We start from the raw sequence: 21804 nt of genomic DNA on the forward strand, positions 1-21804 counted from the left end.
ACACACACACACACGTATATAACTCACTGTGATGGGTGTGTCATGGTTCCCTGGGCTGGGGATGGTGCTGTTTGTGATGACCTTCTTGTGTAGCAGGGGAGGGCTCCCCTCAGGCTTGGCCTCTGCGCTGCTCTTAGACAAGTTGTCATTGTTGATCTCATTCTCTTCATTGGGAATCTCTTCACTGAACCTGGTCGTACCGGAAAACAGTGAGAAGCCAGAAATTCTTATCTCTCATCTTGGCTGAGCAAGAGGAAACTTAGCTCAAGAAGTGTTTGCATAGACTTATCAGATGAGTTGGATTTGACATGTGGTGAATTGCTATTATCAGGATGTTTGGACAAGGATCAGCTTAGTATATACAGAACATCTTTAGTGCCGAACTTCAGAGCAATTTATTCTGCAGTTCACAATAATGTTCAGCACACACATAAAAACAGTATACACACTTGATGATCACATTTCAGCACTGACACTGACTGCTTTATAGCTTCAACCTTACAACATCTATTTAAATTAGTAATGTTTGAAAGCATTTATGTGCATTTACTTCTTGATAAAGAAGAAATGTCCACTTTAGACAGGAAGGGAAAATAAATGAAGAGAACAAGATGCTGTAAAGAAGCAGAGAGCTGAGAGGGATGGTAAGTGTTTGGTTGTGAGAGAGCTGGAATGAGTGTGTATGCTCGTAAACATATGAGTAGTGCTTGTTACAGCTCATATCGAGGCCCTCTAATCATCGTGCAATTTGGGTAATTAGGCAATAAACTGAAAAATGTTTATTGTGGCAACCATAGCAACTGATTTTGCAGCGCAACCAGACTCACCCCATGGTGTTGAAATCGTCATCGGGGGGAACATAGTCCTCATCATCACTGGTTAGTCCGAGCTCGTTGCCATAGCACTGATGAACAAAGTGCCATAGTTCTTTAGGGCACAGAGGCTGCATGAGGCATAAAGCAATCAGAAAGAGGAATAAGAATACTCCACAGTCACATTTACGAGAGAAATGAAAAACAAAAGAGTGGTTGGCAACATTTTCTTTGGGTGCAAATGTACAAAAATTCTGTTTCCAGATATATAAACAAGAGAAATGCTGTAAATCAGTTGGACCTACCTTGTCGAGCAGCGCATTCTGCCACAGTCTGAACATCATCATGTACGTCCTGTCCCTGGCCCCAAACGAGGTGAAAAAGTGCTGTGCAGAACACAAGGTAATTATGAGTGTGTGAGTCTTGTCAATACATTGTGAAAATTAAAAGGTCTATTTCTGAGGACCTTTTAGTTTGGAATTATTTTAACTTGCAGTGAAATATTTTGAGGAGAAAACCTTAGCTTTGTTAAATATATCAATTTCATGAAAGAGCAGGGCATGAAACATTAAGATAATTTCTAAAGTGATGGTGGGGAGAACTATTTTGCCAACCATTCTCCAGTCACCAATTTGTAAATAGGAACCGGCCCTGCTTGTTGGCTCCCTGCTTGTTCTTTAGGCAAATATAATTCATATGAATACATATTCACAGTTAAGTCTGAGGCATGTCCACAAATTATAACCTTCGTCTCATGTAAGTGCCTGTATTTTCTAATTGTGTGTCCCTTACCTTCTCATTGTCTGTGCAGACCTGGATGGCGTTGGGAATGAGGCGGGCAGTCTTCTCTTTCGTCATTGAGCAGATGTCCTTTAGCCGCACTGTCAGCTACACACAGCAAATTCACATTATAGGGCCTAGTATGACACAATACTTTCAATGTAACAAACTGCGCAAAGGTGCAAAGGGTTAACACACGCATACCAGTGTTTCCCAGCGGAAGATGTTGCTATAGAAACAGATCCAATTCTCAGAGAGGTAGAGTCGTCCCTGCAAGAGGATGTCCCGCTGCAGAGCACAGGAGTAGTCTGAAATGTGAAGGGAGACACACAATCAGCAGGTCTTAGAGGGGACAATTCTACACACACACACACACACACATGTAATAATGTCAGCCATTTGAAATTTCCAGTTTTGTCTGTTTGCTGTCAGGATGGATCATTTTCTAGACATTGACAAGTTAGCTGCCCCCCGTCAGTCCTCAGATGGCCGTTGTGTGTCTCTGCCATCCACTCACCCACAATGAGTCTCTCTGTGTCAGGGAGCTGCTTGAAGAGTTTCCTAAAGTCTTCATTGCGCTGCTTGTATGTCGGGCTCAGCACCTGCAGTGACAGACAGAGTCAGGAACACTGCCACAGACATACACTGCCACACATACACACACAAACACACGCACACACATATGCTTTACAGTCATTTGCTCACAAGTGTCGTCTCTGTCACGCAGCCCGGGTTATTTGTTTCAAAGAGCATGTGAGATAACCTTGTTAAAACCACCCACAGGTTTGCCTGTTGATGTTTGATTTGTTCTCTGATTATACCAAAGCTTTTTTTCCTGTGGGGGATTTTGACAAGTGCTGGAAATGGATGTACAGTGAATGGCAAGCAGAGGTGTGTCTGTAAGACCTCATTATTAATGATGCGCAAAACCAGAGTGATTAGAAGCACAGTTCTCAAACATCAGCCCTGCAGCAGATCATTCAATAAACATGCTTCCATGACTGTAAGCGTTTTTAATATGAGTCACATTCTCAGATTACAGAGCATCACTGAGCAGCATGTTTCTGACAATGAGGCTTTTGTTGTGACAAAAAGCAAGACATCCAATGGAAGCTCAAACAGTAAACACCACCATGTATGGTGGTCAAACATGAACTTTTCAGCATTTGGGGGAAAATCCTCTTCAGTATGATCATTCTCTCCTTTTCTTGGCTTCAGCAGACTTGATTATTTGTAGAGTGAGTCTGTGACATATAAAATCTCTCAATATCTGTGCCAGATGCTTTCCTTTAACAGGAAAACTTTAGGAAGCAATAACTGCCGGTACAGTAAAAAGAATTATACTGAAACAAAAGAAAAATATACTTCTTTGGATCTGGACTGGTGGGAAAAAGAACAGCTTGTTGATATTAAAAGTCACTACATGTGCCACTATTGTCCAATGAAGGAGTTGGAATTCTAAGATAACACTTTCTACAACACCCATGTCTATAGTGCATTATAATCATATAACTGGTATGTTATAATATACTTATAGCACTGTATAATAATAGCTATGAGCACTAATACAGATTTATAATGCTCTATAAAAATAAGCATTACACATTATACCATTTTATAAAGAATTATAGGCTCAAGTATCATAATAGTTGACTATTGCTGGTCACTCATTCACACACATTATAATAATTTCATAAGTTTTATTTTGAATTTTTTAAAAAGGAGTCACTTTTGTTGATCAAGAGTTTTTTGGGGGAAACATTACATTCATGAAATGTAAATGTTAATTATTCAGTTGTGCCAGTTTATTATGTTATGACCCTTTATACACAGCTAAGGGTATCGTAGAAATTGCTTGCTATTATCTATAATTTGAGTCAACTTTAGCCTTTACAGTTTTTTGGGGAAACATTGTGTCAAACTGGAGTACTCAATCCATTATCTGTTCCAACCCATTAACAAATAAACTCATTTTATAATGTTTTATGTTGTTCTGTCATTGTAAAATGCTTTATAGTGTGTTATTGTTATAAAGCATTATGAATATTTATGAGGGTTTATAACTATAATTATAATGCTATAAGCAAATTTGAACATATACGGCCATTCAGTGATGTCACTCACATGCTTTTAGAGCTTTCTTCTAATCACCGTACCTCCCTCAACGGCCAGAATACAGATACTGCCAGACAGTATTTCAGAATTCAGTAACACTTTCTATGAAGTTTATTTCTATAATTTATCATAATATATAATCAATTTCCTGCAATGTAACTGATTTGACTGCACCTGCCATCCTCATGCTTCTTTTAAAGATCCACAATCACAGACGACCAAACACCTACAATGCTGATACATCAAGTCATGTCAGCACGGTAACCCCACAATCGCTCCAAACAACAGGCCTCTATGAGCTCTGGAAGAATTCAAATAGCTATGACTCATAACCAAACCAGTTGTTTACTTTAGTAGGGGGAATTACCACAGGTCTGTGCTGACAGTACATCAACATAAAGTAAAGACAAAGCTTGCTGCAAAGCCTTTTTGCTGTCCCCAGTCTCGTGACTTCACTTCGTCCTATGAAGAGAGAAACGAATCTCACAGAAACTACACATTTTTCTAACTTTTAAATATCACTTCACTTTGCTTCTCTTCATGTTTTTAAGCTTACAAGTGGAGGACAACTTACAGCAGGGATCTCCTCAGTGTCCCACTCAGGGTTCTGAAGGTTGGAGGTAGACCAGCCCCATTCCCAACCCCACTCCCCTCTAGCTGGACCCTGCAGAAGCCACCCTGCCAACGCCTCATCCAGTTCCAGCACGGCCTCCCAGTCCGACATTGAACAATCCTCATCCAGTTCCATGTTCCATATATTGGTGCGTGGATGGAAACTAATTTTCCAAAACGGCCCCCCCGGAGTGGGCTCCACTGAAGTCGGAGGACTTGTCAGTTGGGTGGGTATGGTTGGAAAATAAGAGAAGACAAGAGCTAGGAGGTGTGCAGGCAGCAGTATCCGCCCCCTGTTTTGGGTGTTGCTCCCTTTCAGTGTAGAGCAGTGGACGAGGCACACTCCAGCCACATGATCCTTGTCTCGCTCTGTCGTTCTGTGTCTCTCTCTCTCTTCCTTTCACACACACAGGGAGAGGAGTTACGGCCGTTGCCCTCTAGTAACCCCGGTCAACAAGTCCTTTATTATCATGCCAGAAGCCTTTTCCTTTTTTTGTCCTCCCCTTACTCCTCCTAGTAATTGCATGTTTAGTGTGTTGTGCTGTCCAGGTCTGAGTGCCTTGTAATTACTCTGTTTATGACCAGCAAAGAATGAAGCTAGTTTACTTTGTGGAATGGGCTAATACAAACAAAGACAAAGCTGGGAACACAGAGGGTAAGGTTGAAGGAAACAGGATTGGTTATAATAAAAGAGAAAATGTGTGTTTTCAGTCCGTTGAAGTAGGAGTCCGTCTTGAGCACTGAGCAAGTGACTGAGTTACAGAGAACAGATGTGAACATAACCTCCAGTTACCTCCGTCTGCAAAACAACATCATCAATCTTGACAGGCTCTGCATAGGGTCGCAGGGTGAAGCGGTCAGACCAACATGCTGTTAATATTCCTTTGTTTGTCTCTTTCATGTGATCATCTCATGTACTGACTGGAATCCAAACCTGAGGTACTAAAATGGATGCTCAAAGACAATTTGAAGGTACTGAGGGCTTGATGATCTCCATCCTTGAACGGTATTGAGGTCATTCATGCCTGCCTGATACTTGATCCACCTCTGTTGCACTCAGCAGGCAAGAAAGATGCAAAGCTCGCAGCTTCTATTTTAGACACGCTTAAAAAAACCAATCAATGTGCACGTCCTCCCATGATTCTTGACTAAAAATATTTTCAAGAGTCAAGATGCTGGGCATACTAATGGTGGTTGCAGCAATGATGAAAAGCCCCTTGTACTACTACTCGCATTTCATTGACTCCCACTACAAGAAACAAATGTGTCACCCTCATTTCTGCCATCCACCTTCCCTCTGCTGCTGTTTCCCAATCCTCCCTTTAACCAGACACAGAGGAGACAAATTTGAAGTGAGAAATATATAAAAAAATATTGGAAAATAATTTGCAGCAGCAGGCCTCTTGGAAAACAGTGCAGATCATTTACATCATGCGGTTAACATTTCTGCGGAATTGCCGCCAGAACAAATTGTCTTTCTGAAAAAACGTATGGTGAGTGATCTTCTCTGATAAATCAAGAGAAGAAAGGGACCATTGTTGCACTGATGCAAACAAGTCTAGTGTTCAGGTGACAGTTTGAGACTTGGGATGAGATGGGACTGTGGATACACAGCATTTATGAATTTGGTTAATTATTAACACCCTGGACAAACAGTAGGGGACAGTGGAGACTGGTACTGTAAAGCAGGGTGGGGTTTCATTGGTTTATGGGGGGGAGGTGTGTATGTTCGTCCTGAAAATAACAGTCCCATCCTTTTGCTGTGGCTGTTCGGTATTGGATGTAAAGTCAGACAAGGTATTGGGGTATTGATCCATATGAAGTAATGTGAAAGGCCTTTTCTATTCTGCATCTATTCATATCGATCTAGACAAATTCAATCATTCACTATGTTAACGATTAATTTCACTCATCCATGCACTGTTTGTTCATCAGTTTCCCTCTTGTTGCTAACTTCCTGGTGTCTGAGTAGATGAGCGCTGCAGAGGAACCTTGGTGACAAACATGTGTGGATACAAATCAAATGAACAGGGGCTTTCAGATGGCTGTAGACGAAGGGCTGCCACTGTGTGGATCTCTAACAGGCTCAGAACTCACATTGGGACGGATGGATTTGTAATCACTGTGGTTTCAGTGCCATGGGAGGTCATCATCGCCATGTAGAGGCACACATGTATGCACATGCACAAACCTTTTGACATGCAGGTGCCTCATAGGTATGACACCTACATATACAGACAGAGTTGAGTGAAGTCAAAGTACTTAATGGACATATTTCACTGATTGAACTTCAGTATTAATTGAATGATTAGGATGAGTGTACAAGATGTCAGGAACACAACCTAAGTTAAATTCACCATTGTGAATCATCTGTGATGGTAAATGGTGCACAATACCAACTCTAAACAGCATCTACCTATCAGGATAAGCTGGAAACCGAAAATTAATTCTTGTTTTAAATCAAGAAATGTTACTGTCGTTGTTTGACAATTGCATTTGTTCCCAGTGATGATTACGAGCAGGTGTAATACTCTGATGTAGTTAGTTTTTTTTATTTTAAAGAATAAGGTTGGTATTATTTTATATGTATGATATTGCTAGCAAATTTATTGAAATGACCAAAACAAACGGATCCACCTCTCAGTGTGACTCTCGACTCCAAGCAAATTGGTTCCCACTCAAGATGTAAAACTTTAAAAATATGTAATGCATATAAAGTTAAAATGATTTTCTGAAATGATTTTCTCAAAATGATGCTGAAAAACTAGTCCATGCATTTGTTACTTCTAGGCTGGACTACTGTAATTCATTATTATCAGGCTGTCCTAACAAGTCTCTAAAGACTCTCCAGCTGGTCCAGAATGCAGCTGCTCGTGTTCTGACAAAAACTAGAAAGAGAGATCATATTACTCCCATTTTGGCTTCACTGCATTGGCTTCCCGTAAAATCCAGAATAGAATTCAAAATCCTTCTCCTCATCTTCTTGCCATTGTTGTCAAGTGCTTACTCATGTGGGAATGTTGGGTCTCTTTAAAATTAAACCTGAAGACTTCGGTTTAGAACCTGCTCTATGTGTAAAGTGCTTTGAGATAACTTTGTTGTGATTTGGAGCTATACAAATACGGATTGATTGATTGATTGATTGATTGATTGATTGACTGAAACAGCTGAGTACTGTATTTTTTAGCTGCAGATTTGCTTTGGTAGTGATAATTTAAAACACCAGGACGCTGCATGTGGGATTGACTCTAAATAAATGACAATGTTAATAGATGTGTTTTTAATAGCTTTTGGTCAATATTGGAGATCCATGGCAAAATGAATACACTTTACTAAGCTAAATACTTGTTAATAAGATCATCATTTTAGCTTTGGTCATTTAATAGGAGGATATGATGACATTGAAAAATATAGAATAGCACCAGCATTATCCTTTTTGGACTCTAGTAGACAGAATTAGAATTATATTATCAGATTATCTTTTTTAGGCAGTGTATTTAAAGACAAAAGCAGATGGTCCTGGTATCATGCACACTTGATGTATACTGTGCTGGCAATCAGCTGTATGTCATCTGCAAACATAACATTTACATCTTTTAAGACATTAACGGGGAACAAATCAGAGCAACATCAACCCCTAAATTGTTACTTGTTATGCTCCTCTCTTATTAGTAGAGGAAATGTGAGTGCTTTACTACAGCTGAGTGCATTATTAGAGAAATATTTAAGACACTGTGTGGACTTTTTGGACCAAGCCTCATTTGAACATAGCACTCTCTCCAGGGAGGTCTCTGTGGAGTCTTCTGTCATACCCCCACCCTGAAGCCAAAAGGTCCCAATGTCCATGTTTATCCGGACATGAAAGAAACAGTTGGGCAGGAAGAAAACATGCCATGACCTAAAGCACCATGCTCCATTCCCCTGTTGTTCAAAAGGCATTCAAGGCTCGTCCAGAGGCCCTTTCGATGGTTTGTTGATTTGTTTTAGTACAGTGAAAAACTCAAGTGCGCTTGTTACCACCTGTTGCGTACCAGAATTAGATGCTTGAGTGGCGACAAGCCTCAACCACATCTGACAGACTCGTGACATACAAATCCAAACAGCCTTACATTTTGTAGGAATTTCGATTCAGCAAATGCACCCATTAGCAAATAATTTGAAGCTTTAGAGCTTCAGGCTGACAAATGTTTAAGATATGTCTTTAAAATGTGTGGCTTTGCTATCAGGTGGTAAGAACACTGAGTAAAGTCAATGGAATGAGTAACAGATAGGAGGGAGGGATATTTTCCTCCCACCAGTCTGACAACCAGAAAGAGAGGGAGATAGAGAGAGAGAGAGAGAGAGACAGAAAGAGAGCGAGAGAGAGAAAGCAAGATCCAGGGTTGCACAAGAATACAAGTCATGCTTACTCTCAGGATGTGTTGTCTTTCATGCTGGGGAGAGAGGGGAAGAGTGTACACAAAGGGAATAATAATAATAAAAAGAAATAAAACAATATAAGATGGGAATAAATCCAGTAGACACTTCAGGAGAAACTAAAGCTGCGTGGAATCAAGTCCAACACCATACTTGCTCACTATGTGGGCTTGTCCAGAAACTGACCATTTCTGAAAGAATTATGATGGTGTCAGAAATAGGGTTAGCACACCATCTGGTGGTATAATGTAAAACTGCAATACTCTTGTTCTGTCGAAGAAAATTCTCAAGATAGTCCTGCTCTACTCTTCTCATTCCTTTGATTCCCTGCATCAGAAGGGTCCACCTCTGTTAAGATCAAGCTAATCCTACCCTGGAGGACCAATAACCCACACAAGTGATTTGATGCTATGGTAAACAGGGTCAAGGACAGTGACCTTTCCAAGCAACACTTTTCACTAAAGCAAAGAGACTTCCAGGAGTTACCCACATGACGTGAGTACATACACCAGAACATAGACTACACGCACTCTCACACACATAAGCACACCTTTAAAAATGAACTGCACAATTACAAACACATGTTGGTAATATAGGGAAAAAAGGCATTACTTACATTGTACCAGCTTTGGCTCTTCTGTGGAGAGAGAGAGAGAGAGAAAGAGAGAGGGAGATTTGTTTTTAAGTCATAAGTTGTACATACTGCAGCAGACTTGTGGACACATACACGTACAGATCATAACACGTTACAGCAAGCGTGAAAGTCAAACTGTACCTCGCACTCCTCCCTGCCAGGAATTACAGGAAGCTCTCAACTCTATTTAAAAGCTGGAAGCATTTCAATTGTCTTGAACACTCAGTTGTCTTGAATACTCAGTTGTTGTTACAGTGTTGATTTATACACTGGACATCAGGGTGAAATTCTCTTTCAGTTCACTAACATCAACATTGAAATTATACTGATGTTAACAGAATGGCACAAAGACCTTTAAATCATTTATTAATTCATGAAGACAAAATCTTTTTCATTTCTGACGAGAACTGCAAGTAATCTCACCCCAAAACTGTGTGGCTATATATTTCATTTTGAAATGCAAATTGTCTATCTCTCTGTCTTAAGAAACCATTTAGTCCTGCATACGTATCTGAGGAGATTTCCTTCCATATCTCAAGTTCTGTGATACTTTCTATCAATGTATAATATACTATCACATAACCTAATTTAAGAAATTGATTTGTACACTTGTGAAATATTCTTAAAGAAAAACTAAACTGTGAATGAAAGACAGGATTTTATTCCTTAACCTCCATTATGTGACTTAAAATGTGTATTTCTTGCTACACGTGATTCAAACACTTCATCCATTGGTCACTTACAGTCATTTATGAATCTGTGTGCTCTTCATAAACAACCCATACATTTGGTTGCAGTTTTATAACAGCAGAGGGCAGCAGAGATACACAGCATCTTAATAAACATTTTCCAGCCACATGTAACACAGTTTTGCCTCTAACAGTGTAGGAGCAAAAGTCCCGGAGGGGAAACATGCAGGTGATCATTCAGAGGAAACAAAGGGAAGGGTATTCAGGTGGAGAAGAGTGGGAAGAGATGGGGTAAGAAGTGATATCCAGTGTCTGATTACAGTAGTACCATAAATAAAAGGAGCATATTTTAAGTTGAAGCAACACTCACTGTAATAACTACATTCACCAGAGACAAAATGTTGTTTCTAATGTTCTGAAACCATTTAGTTACATCTAATTACATTAAAGAATTTCCTGAGCAAGACACAGTTAAACTTTACTGTATTTATTATGTATTTGTTATAAACTTGATAATAGCCTGTGATTGGAAAATGATTATCATAGCTTAAGTGACGGTTGAGTGAGAATATGTTTTGAATATGTCTTACACTTACTTGACAAGCAGCCTTACAAATGGCCACATCACCGCATCACAACATAAATATAACAATGCTATATGTATGTCTCTTTTTCAAAAACCTGAAATATTTTGAATTTTCTTCAGTGCTTGCACTCATCTGAGTTTGCTCTGCCTGACAGTGTTTGGTGGTTATCTACTGAGTTTGTGGTGTTAGTGAGCAGTGAGCTGCAGGACTGTGGCAGGCCTGGGGCCTGGCTGTGACGATAGCTGGGCTAATGTGGGCTAATCTGATATGAAGGTGACAGAGACATGAGGGAGGAATTACTTTGAGGCTACTGTCTGGATAAGATGGTGTGTATGCATGTGCCACTGTGTTTGACTTTGTGTGACTGCATGCTAGTGAGTGTGTGGGATTTATGACAGCATTGTTTACATGCAGAGAGACTTTTTACTGTGATTGTATGTGTGGTCTGTTTAACAGACAGACACACTGAGACAGAAAGAAAGAGAGAGACTAACCAGCAGTAACATAAACTTTTGCCTGGGACTTCTGTGCGATTTGAGTCTGTCTGTTAAACTTTAAACTATATTATTTATTTCAAATATCACCATATATGGGGCTCTGGGTTAGCACTGGATATACACAGCCTGAAATTGCATTCATAAGGGCCTTGTTTCCAGTAGTATCTTTGTTGTTTTATATTTGACAATAAAATTAAAAAGTTTAGGTGGTAAACTGGAGGAAAAAAAATCTCTCAGCTTCAAGGAGGCTTTCAAATGTGTTCATGGCTTTTACAACACAACTGTTCGACTGTAAAATGTGAAAGTGATGGCTGTCACTACAAACACATAGTACAGTGCTGTCAATTTGTCAGAATCAGAAAAAACAGCTGTCACATTACAACAGACTTAACATAATGCAGAGCTCTTGATGTAGACCTTTTTTAAAAAAAAAAATCCTTTCACAATCATTTGGGGGATGGAAAGCATTGGAGAGGACACAAGGGACTGAATATATCAAAAGGGATCCTACAGTCGCACATCTACAGAGGAGGTGGAAGGCCAGGGGTTTAATGGGGGCCAGCAGGGGGGAGGGGGTTGTCAATGGGTCAAATGAAAACAAGAAGAAATGCTTACTTTAATCAGGTTTAGTCTGTCATACTGAAAGAAAATTAAAGAGAAAACAAAATGTTAACCAAAGCAGTGAGCAACATGAACACAGAAAGAAAGAGAAAATGAGAGAGAGGGTCCAATGATTTTGTACTCTTACATCACTGCCTTACAATGCAACAGTTCCAGAGGTCTGACGTAAAAATATGTTACTGTGCCTCTAAATGACCCTTCACTTTGCTTGCATGTAAGCCAGATTGATTATTGTTGAAACCTCGTCCCTGCCGCCTTCATATGGCTCTTTCTGCGGAAAGGCAGGGTGCCCCCCTTTTGTTGAATGCACTCTTTTATTTGGATTGCATTAGGGTTAGGGTGATCAAACTCACGTTGCTGGGATGACCTCACGTCATGTGACCATCGCTGACCACAGAAGCTCACGTGGGGGGGAGAGGGGGGGGTGTGTGGGGGCTGGGGTGGTGTTGCAATAGGGAAGGGGAGGGGGGTGGTGAGGGCTTGGCACAGAAATAAAGGGTGATGTAATTGATTGGGGTATGTGTGTATGTATGTATGTTAAACGGATTGTGCATCATTTAGCTAGTTATTGTCTCCCATTTCTGTCTGTGTCGATGACATTTTGACCCTATATAATCAGCAAAAATTTTAATGAGTGTGGTGACGGTGGAAAAAAAAAAGTGAGATGAAGTCTGACAAGAAACAACTTGAATTGATGAGGCAGCAGTATGGGCGATACACTAAAATGTGACACCAGTCTGCAGTACATTTACACGACAGGGAGAGGGGGATGGGGGGGTTGGGCACGCTGTGTGAGAAAAAGAGCAAGAGAGAGAGGCTGCTCAAATAATGATGAAGTCCTGGAGCTCTAAGCTGCGATGCTGGCAGGATTCTTAAGAGTTTATCTGCAGTATATCTGTAGCGGGGCAGTTACTCAGCATGACAGATATAAAGCTCTCATTACCGAAATGTAAACGTTTCTAAGGAGAAGGACAGCACACAGGCATCTTGTAATCTAAGATGATGGTTCTTCGTGACATGTATATTTGCTCATTATTATTATTTTTTTCTCTATATTTACATTGTAAAAAAAAGCGCATCATATATTTAGAGGTCCATAAAATATTTGGAAATGTAATCAGGAATTTGCTACATTGCATATCACTGGAAAGGAAAGAAAAGGGAAGGTAAAGGAAAGGAAGGGAAGTGAGTGAGGTTGGCTGTTGGTTTGTAAGATGTTTTTTCCCCCATCTGCTATGATCATGGGTGCAGATGGTGGTTGTAATGGTTGCAGTGTGCACAGGGGCAAGCTGGGATCAGAGTGAAGCATTGCAAACAGGGTTGGAACATTTTCCACAGAGCAGCTCACAAGACAAGAGTTGGGGCACAGGGAAAGTGAGGAGAGGTAAGGAGGGGAGGGGGGACAGAAATATTTTGAAGAACAGAAAAAAGAGTAATGCTTACTTTGGAAAGTCGCTTGTGAGACTAGCATGCAATCAGGAGAAGAACAAAGAAAAATTCAGATAGAAAAAAAAGAAATAAAACAAAATAAACTGCAAGAAGAAAACAGCTGAAAGTACCAACAGAAGAGCTGAACAGTCATTATCAGATGGCACACATTATCATATGGCATGTAGCAACAGCAGCAGCATAAAGAGAAGACGTGCACACTGTGTTGTGGAGACGAAGAAATGAATGAATGGATGAAAAAAAAAAGACTGACGGGTGAGTTAAAATCAGTAGACGGATGAGGACAGAGTGAGTAGGTAAATGAAAGAGGGGGTGAGATGGCTTCATAACATCTAGGGAGGATTCAAAACATTAGAGTCACATGCTCTTTCTGTGATATAACCTCAACTGGTGAAAAATATAATTCGTCATTGACTTTCCAACTGTAGAGGGGAGATACAAATGAGAAGGAGCATACAGGTTAAATAAAGATCTACAACACCTAAAAAGTAAAGATTGGGCTGAATTAAAAAAAAAGACTGAAGACTTGTCTTTCGTGTTATCTAATTTGAATTTAATCTAAAGACTTTCTTTCCTGTTCTTTTTTTCAACTTCTCCAACTCTGCAGTCACTGTTCAGAACTAAACCATGTCTGACTTCTAGTGCCATCCCATACACTTTTATAATGCATACAACTACTGTAAAAGCATGGTGTCTTTAACCAGTAATCAGAAAACACACATAACATAACAGCCAGTTCTTTAAGCCTCACTATCTTGCTGCTACACCTTAAGACCTAATTCCTGCCATTTGATTTTTAGGTATGATTCATTTCTTAAAGGTACAAATATATTCTTTGGATTACAGTAAAATTATAAATCATTGGAAATATCTGATGGCTTGGCTCATGACTTGCCTATGTGCAGTGCCTCATGGAAATCTGCTGATAAGGTGTGGGCAAAAACGAACTTTCTTGGCCAAGGTGAAAAAAACCAAAACATGGCTAGTTTTTGGAATAGGAAAATGGATATTGAGCATATGAATATGGCATGGACCACATAGCTTTAGTTAAAGCTTTAGTCAAAATTTTAGTTATCAAAAGCTCCAACTAAAACTGCGTGCCTTAGACCTAACTGCATCTGTCCAGATCCTGTCTCAAGTTTGGTTCAATCATTATAAAAAAAACCCAAGAGTGAGTGAACCTAAGTTTGGTCAAACAAACAAATGGAGACATGACTCCTTACCTACACTTGATTTGATAGTATGTGACATCTCAAATAAAACCAAGTTAAGCTAAAACCAACTCACTCAACTAAAGTACTCTATTAATGCTCTGATGGTAGCATTGGGTGACAGCATTTCAGCACTAGACTGTCTTTTCTTATCATCACGTTGTAGTTATTTGGAAGAGAAATAAAGAGGCTAAGGAGTATATGAGATGTAAAAATGAAAGGCTGGGATGGAGAGGAAGGGTGCAATCTCTCCTGAGGGGGGAGAGTGATAGTTACATCTCACTAGTAACACAGCAGTACGCACAAGTAAATAACCGATCATAACGGACACATCAATCTGAATAAAGCTGGGCCGACTCTGACTGACTGCTCATGTGACAGCAATAGTTGCCAGAGCATCATAGACTCAAGAAGACAATATAAAATCTAATGCAAAATGATCAGCTGTAGTCAGTAGGCTATGTATGAAAGCAATAAAATCACTATAAAAAGCACACAGCTGCTGAGCATATTTCACTGTTATTGATTTGATTCTGCTTTGCACAAGAGAAAGCATATCTATATGTTGTGTGACTGTTTCATGTTTCATACTGAATTTGCATTAAAGTGAATGTGACTTTGTGTGGTTATGAGCTCAGGTGTCAAATGTTGGCATATGTGTAACGTTGATGTATACTTCAGGTCAACGGAAGTGGACTTGTAAGAGATAATGCATAGTTTCTAAAAAAGTGTCTTGATCCTGATCTTGACCTGTTCAACTTTAATCCATGCTTGTAAAATTGGCACCTTATGTCTCACAGTGAAACCTTTCATGACATTCATTTTGCGTAAAAAAATGTGCTGTATGGTGAATCTCACATCTTCACATCGCCAACTCTATTCAGTAGAGAGGACTCACGTTGAACATTCTCAAAAGAGCTGGGAGCTTCATGTAGTTTCAGTGCTCCAAATGCTGAGCAATAGATGTTAAATATGCTTTAAATATAATATCTCTATCAAGCAGGTACTGAGTGAACAAGCCGAGGAAACGGGTAAAGAAGGAGCGTCTCACAGTGCCTCACCTTTGAGTTCTTTCCCCCGCTGCGTGCTGACTGCAAGGAATAAGTTCTCTGGACAACCTGCTCGGGCGTAGAGGGAGACTTGTCAGAGGAGTGGTCTGAACCCTTCTCTACCATGTTCTCACCCTCCTGGCTCTGTGGTGTAGGAGAGCGCGAGCGTTTACGCAGGACTGGTGAGCAAGCGGGTGTGCTCTTGTTTGAGTTACTGGCAGTGCTGAAAGAAAAGAGAGCGAGAAAGAGGGATGAGAAAAATGGCTGACTAATGTCAAGAGTTAATAAAGTTTTTAACATTATAAAGTACATCATATAATCCAATATTCCCTTGGATACATAAATGTAGACATGGTGAAAGTTAGTGTCAGTACTTTAAAAATATACACCAGTGTGGCAGCAGAACAGCACATACAGTCTCTCCTCAGACTTACATCACTTGAGGCTTAACAGGCTTGAAGTACAATGTGCTAACCTGGCTAATAACAGCTACCATAATACTGGAAACTAACAACAACAACAACACAACAGCAGCAGAGAGGGAAACAGACCGCTACATATGACCAGAGGATTTTCTCACTAATGCTACACACGTTGGAAGCAACAAAAAAATCTATATGTATTTTTGGGCAACATCAATTAGATTAAGAACTGTACTGCATGTGGAAAAACATCCAACTTTTCAAACTCAACTCTGACCATTATTGAACTGTTTATTTAAGATTCTGTGAAATATGAGGCTGTACAATAATATTTCAGCCTCTTTTTCTCGATAAACTGAAACAGTTTCCATGGCTGTAGCAAAACAACTGTACCAGACAAAACAAGGATTGAATGATCAGAGATACGGTGTCATGTGGAAAGCATCATTCTGGCTATTAAAGTAGATGATTCTGTTATCTGAAATTGAGGAGCATGTTGACTTTAACATGGGGATTTGCTTTAATACAGTTAATAGCTCTGCAGCCAAGTGGACAGACTGTTGTCTTAAGACAGGTAGTCCCTGTCCTTCCATTGTATACAAAGCTATCAGGTAACCTCTGTGATTCAGCCTTAGACACCCTCTTTTACAAACACACACACACAGGCACATACACACACATCAGTGGCTCAGAGAAGCCGCCTCCTCACAATGACAGAAGCTAACAAAAGGCTCTGTAAGTGATCTGTGTAGCAGTGTGCCCGCCAGGCTCGGTTACTTGAAGCATAGCATTATGCAAGCCTTTACGTCACTGCAAGCCAATGTCTGCTGTTAGTGGCCATGAATTACTGATCTACTGTTACATTCAGGACTTCAGCGCGGCTTAGAGCACCGAATCATAGAGAGTAGCGTTGACAGCTTCTGTCCGACTGTCAGGGTGTGCTCTACCAGTAGCTGGCTCAATGCAAGGACATTACAGCGGTTTAATGGAAGAGGATAGATCATGTAGGCCTGGTGTATGATGGTACCTCTGACATCAATTTATATGATTACCAAATGGTCTGCTGTTCAGTGGATGGTCATTTAGACTGTACTGTACATTGTGTACTCTGTGCTGTCTACTGACTAGTCGCTACTGATCTGATTACGAGTGAATTTCAGGGACATTTCTCTTTGACAGCTGTTTATTATTGAACATCTATTATTTGAAGTACGTATATACAACCACCACAGCTCAATGAATGCCACAGGCCTCCTTAGTGCAGAGCTGTAGTTTACATTTATAATCCACCAGGTTTCTATTTAACCTTTGTTTTCACATTTTCATAAAAAAATATTATATGAAGAAATGGTTTATCAGCTGGTTTATGTCAGTGTATATCTTGGTACTAACAAATGCACACTAAGATGGCAGGAAGCAGAATACATTGATATTCAGCCTGCATAATAATCTCTGTCTGAGCCAGGAGACTGTCTGGGTTACACACACACAGTGTGTGTGAGATTGCAGCCATGCTAGTGGCTCAGTCAGGCTGTATGTAGGCATAATGGACATGCTCATAACGACAAAGCTAAGATTTTTAGCTGACATATACCATGTTTGCAAATTAACACTGAATACAAAGTACTTGCAGGTATTTGGTCATAAACAACAATTCAAATTTGACCTGATGACAGTATGACATGAGATGACAAGAGATCACCTAATTCATCCTGAGGGGACATGAATTTGTGCATATTATAACATATTATATGGCAATGCATCATTTCATTCTAAATGTCTAAATAGCACCAAAGTCATAAGGATTCATCTTTTTGGGGACATGAATGTCTGTACAAAGGTTCATGGCAATCCATCTGACAGTTAAGACATTTCAGTTTGGACCAAAGTGGTTGTTGGATCAACATTGTCTTCCAGAGAACATATCAATTTCCCCTTCTGCACATGTTGGTGTAAACCTTTTTGTGTGCTTGGTTTGGGGCAGACACATGAACCATGACAACATTTCCACCCATGAAATGATTTAGCAATCAAATGAGCCAACCACATGTTGATGCATCTCGTCTTCATAGTAGTTCACAGATGACAGCCTTTACATGGGTCACGCTGACCTCTGCTGTTCCCCTGAAGGTTGATGTTTTATTACATAAGTGTATTAATCTTTTATGATGTGAGCAGAGGTGGTTTTTATGTTAGGCAAAGTGGCCTGTCTCCACTATAAAGCACTTAAGGGGACAGTATGGTGGATGCTCTGTAGTGTGAGACCAGACCAGTGTCAGAGATGTAACTTCAGTTTGAGAAGTTGGGGGGCACGATAAGCAGGGTTTTTGGGGGTCCTTGATTTGAATCCCATTTCCTGCATTTTGACATACACTTAGGGACTAAGGTAACCAATATAATATTCAATGAATAATTGGTCATTATGCTAAATTCTGCTAAAATAATAATAAATATGGCTAAGAAAAAGCTGTCTTTACTTTCTGCATTGTTGTTCTTGTAAATAAATTTCCAGATTTAATGACAAATGTAAACGAAAATAATTGTTTGACTGGTTGGAATGTATCTCTATCTATTATATTAATAATGATATATTTACTGTTATTTAACAAATCATTGGCAATAGCTTATATGACAGCTAAGCATGAGTTTTGAATATATCATCTAACCATTTATGCAGCACATATAACTCAGCGCTGCTTCTCCCTGCCTCGCCCTCCCTGTCTCCCATAGGCACCTCCACTTCCTCTCATATGAGAGCAGAGTTGAGTTATCCCTTTGAGCTTGTGGTGTGTGAGTCTAAGATTAAAGTAGACTGGCAGCAGGTGAGACTTGTGCTGTTTTTGTTGTTTTCACACTAATTATACACACAGTGCTTAGCTGTAATGCGGATGACTGCCAATCAATAGTCATCATTATGCGGCAAGAGAGGGATGCCCTCCGGTTCTGTTTGTCTAATATCACTGAATCATTTCTAACACTGGGCCACAGTTCTCCTCACTCAGAGCAACACAGTGATGAAATGTGTCTCTTCCCAGGATAATTTCAGCATCATCTGCAGTGGGCTGCTTATTAAACATGTTGTATATTTGCTTGTGGCCATTCTCTCTTGTCTAAGGTCACCAGTATACTTGTGGGAGCCTCTTTTGTGGTTGTTCCTGTCCATCTACAATTGTCTGTATATTCTTAAAAAATAAGAGCCTCAGGATGAGACTGTTGGGCTCAGATTAACAGGAAAATCTATTTAAAAAAAGGGAATGCAAAGATGTAATTGAATTGATCATGAGTGAAGCAAGGCACTTCACACCGACTGATTACAGAGCCCTAACTATGTTTCTCAGGTCAAAAACGACTAAAACTAAAAATAGTTGTTTCAGCCTGTGTACGTGCAGCATGTGCAAAGGTGACTACATATGATGTGGTGATTAAGCTGAAAGCTGATCATCAGTAACTTTTGGCACGTTGTTGACGATTGGCTTTGTTAAGCAGGACAGGTGCAGCTTGACAAGCGGATCAGCATTTCTCAGCAGCAGAGTATCCCCAACTATTGTAAAAGGGCCAGATTGTTGTATTTTATGCCAATAAAAGCAGTTCCAGTTGAGTTCGTATTTGAACCTTGAACCACTGCATCTCATGGTGAAAGTTCTCCACCAGCCACCTAATTGAGAATATTTGACTCAAAATACATTATCAATCACTATGTTTCTTTCAATGACCTGGCAGAATGACATCATAGTTGGAAAACACACCACCCTAATCCCAGATCACGAGTAAACAAACTTCTCTTCCTTACACAGACAAACAGTCAGTGCTGCAGTGGTGCTCTGTGAGCCACAAGATCATCCATGTCCATTGCAGCTTGGTTACAGCTTGGTTCATATGCTCAGATGCACTGATATTCACACCAGTTACATAAACCAAAACATTCATCCTCTATCATGGTTTCACTCCATGTAGAAGCTGACAGGATCTTCCTGGTAGAGGAACCCCACACAGAAGAGGAATTCACGGATCACCTCGCCTTTCCAGATACACGACAGAGAAGAATGAGGGCATGCATCCATCATCAGCATATGAATGACTAAGCCTGATCAGTCATTCTCACAACAGTTTGCTCTTTGAACTGGCGTGGTAGTGTGGATGGAGTGAACATGCAGCTGAGACCAGCCTGCAGAGGAGAAAAACAAAAGCATCTATCATAGATGCCTTTGTTAGTGAATACTCAAGGAAACAAAACACTACGAGTTTGACATAATGCAAGAGTACCTGCTGGTGCATTATCCCTGGGCTGTGATGAACAATGAGTTCTTCAGCTGTAGAATAATAGACACAGCTGTTGCTACCTGTCTAACAACTGTACACACTCAGTGATGTACAAGCCATTGCTAATGCCATGGAGATCCCATGCCATGGGGTGTAATGATGACAAAAAAGTGTGCTTAACATACTGAAATTGGTGCTCAGTCCATTTGGATCAGCGACTGATATATGGAGTTGATGATCTGATACTAAGACTGTAGTTCATATTTACCTTCAATGATATATAGCGAGAGCAGACAAACAATTTATAAATTAAAATGCCATATCACTTAGAGCACCGCCCACACAACTACAGAGCTCAAACAAAGCTCAGCTCAGAATGAATATCACTATAGCAACAGTGAACAGAGAGAGTGGTTTAAATATTCAGAGCGTGTGACTAAATATACTCCACAGGCTCTGATGCTGCTGAGCGGGAAATACAGTGGGGAGACAATGTGACAGACAGTGCATCATGGTCCACTCAGTCTCCATTTGTACACATTTATTGACTGATTTCTTTGTACGTGCAACATATTGTGATGTACTAAAGTAATTACACTATGTCTCCATAGAAATTACTATAGTTACAAAATCTAAACGTAATAAGTAAATTCATGAATATATAAGTATACTTGATAGTAAATGTTAAAACATACTAACTACGATGATTTGTGGTATATAGCAGTAATTTCAAATGCTTTGAAAATTAAATTGATACAAAACAATAAAATGCAAAACATTCCTGCAATGTATTCCAGCTGATTTGGATCCACACATGCTGCATCTAGCATGGCTAACATCTTACTTGATCATTAAAAACACTAAAATCTCTAATTTTGCACAGCACAGCCTGTTCATTTGCATAGTGTGTGAGAAGGATGGGACCCTCAGGCTCCAACACAGAATTCATCTGCATTACAGAGCTCTGCACAGACAGACAGTAGACTGACTTCAAGGTGTTGATCAGACCAGATCCCTGCATGTCACAGTCATTCAAAGTAGGTCAAGTTCTTACGCATAAAGAGAAATAAAATAAAAATAAAAAAGGAAAATAAACATGCTGCTTGTGCCACTTTTGTTACAGTCTTTTCTTTAAATAAGCTCTAAAGCTCTAAATCCAACCGGCTCAAGCTGTCCAAACGTTCAGTTTGACAATAGCCCAGAGTTCCGGGCCTTTCTGAGGGCCCCACTTGTTTTCACAGTTTTGCTGACCCTGGAAAATACCCATCTGGCAGTGGCCCTTCAGCTCTGCTCGCTATGAAAAGGCCATGAGGAACACTATGCTCACCAGCAACCATTGCGCATGCACGCACAGGAATGCGCTACAGTACACAGAAGCAGACATAAACATGGGCATGCGCGAGGACATAAGCCCATAGATCTCAGAAATACATTACAGCTCACACCTTTTTGACTGAAACTGAACTGAACTGATAAACTTAGCAACATTACACACCTAATCTATAACATACTACCATTTTAACCACTTCTACATTTAAATGCACCCACATAACCTAACCCATCCTACTCCACCCATCTAGTCTTCTCCTCACACGCACACCGGCAATTGCACAAACACACACCCACAATAAAATGCATTACACCCTCATA

The 21804-nt window shown here is 40.1% G+C and overlaps 1 protein-coding gene across 3 annotated transcripts in view; it reads right to left on the bottom strand.

Moving 5' to 3' along the window:
- gramd1bb (GRAM domain containing 1Bb) overlaps nt 1–21804 on the bottom strand; it is a 75614-nt gene that overhangs the window by 9252 nt on the left and 44558 nt on the right. Inside the window, exons 4-13 of one of the 3 annotated variants that reach the window (XM_053321410.1) lie at nt 15485–15695; nt 13207–13227; nt 9352–9372; nt 8729–8752; nt 2110–2194; nt 1797–1900; nt 1605–1700; nt 1118–1198; nt 828–943; nt 28–190 (exon numbers count right to left, since the gene is read on the bottom strand). In XM_053321410.1, the coding sequence (XP_053177385.1) occupies nt 28–190; nt 828–943; nt 1118–1198; nt 1605–1700; nt 1797–1900; nt 2110–2194; nt 8729–8752; nt 9352–9372; nt 13207–13227; nt 15485–15695 (922 nt within the window). Of the gene's footprint in view, nt 1–27; nt 191–827; nt 944–1117; nt 1199–1604; nt 1701–1796; nt 1901–2109; nt 2195–4281; nt 4542–8728; nt 8753–9351; nt 9373–13206; nt 13228–15484; nt 15696–21804 lie in introns of those variants that run through there. The other 2 variants (XM_053321411.1, XM_053321412.1) reach the window with 2 other exon arrangements.

The sequence above is a fragment of the Scomber japonicus genome, chromosome 6 (assembly GCF_027409825.1).
Source record: "Scomber japonicus isolate fScoJap1 chromosome 6, fScoJap1.pri, whole genome shotgun sequence".
Taxonomy (NCBI): Eukaryota; Metazoa; Chordata; class Actinopteri; order Scombriformes; family Scombridae; genus Scomber; species Scomber japonicus.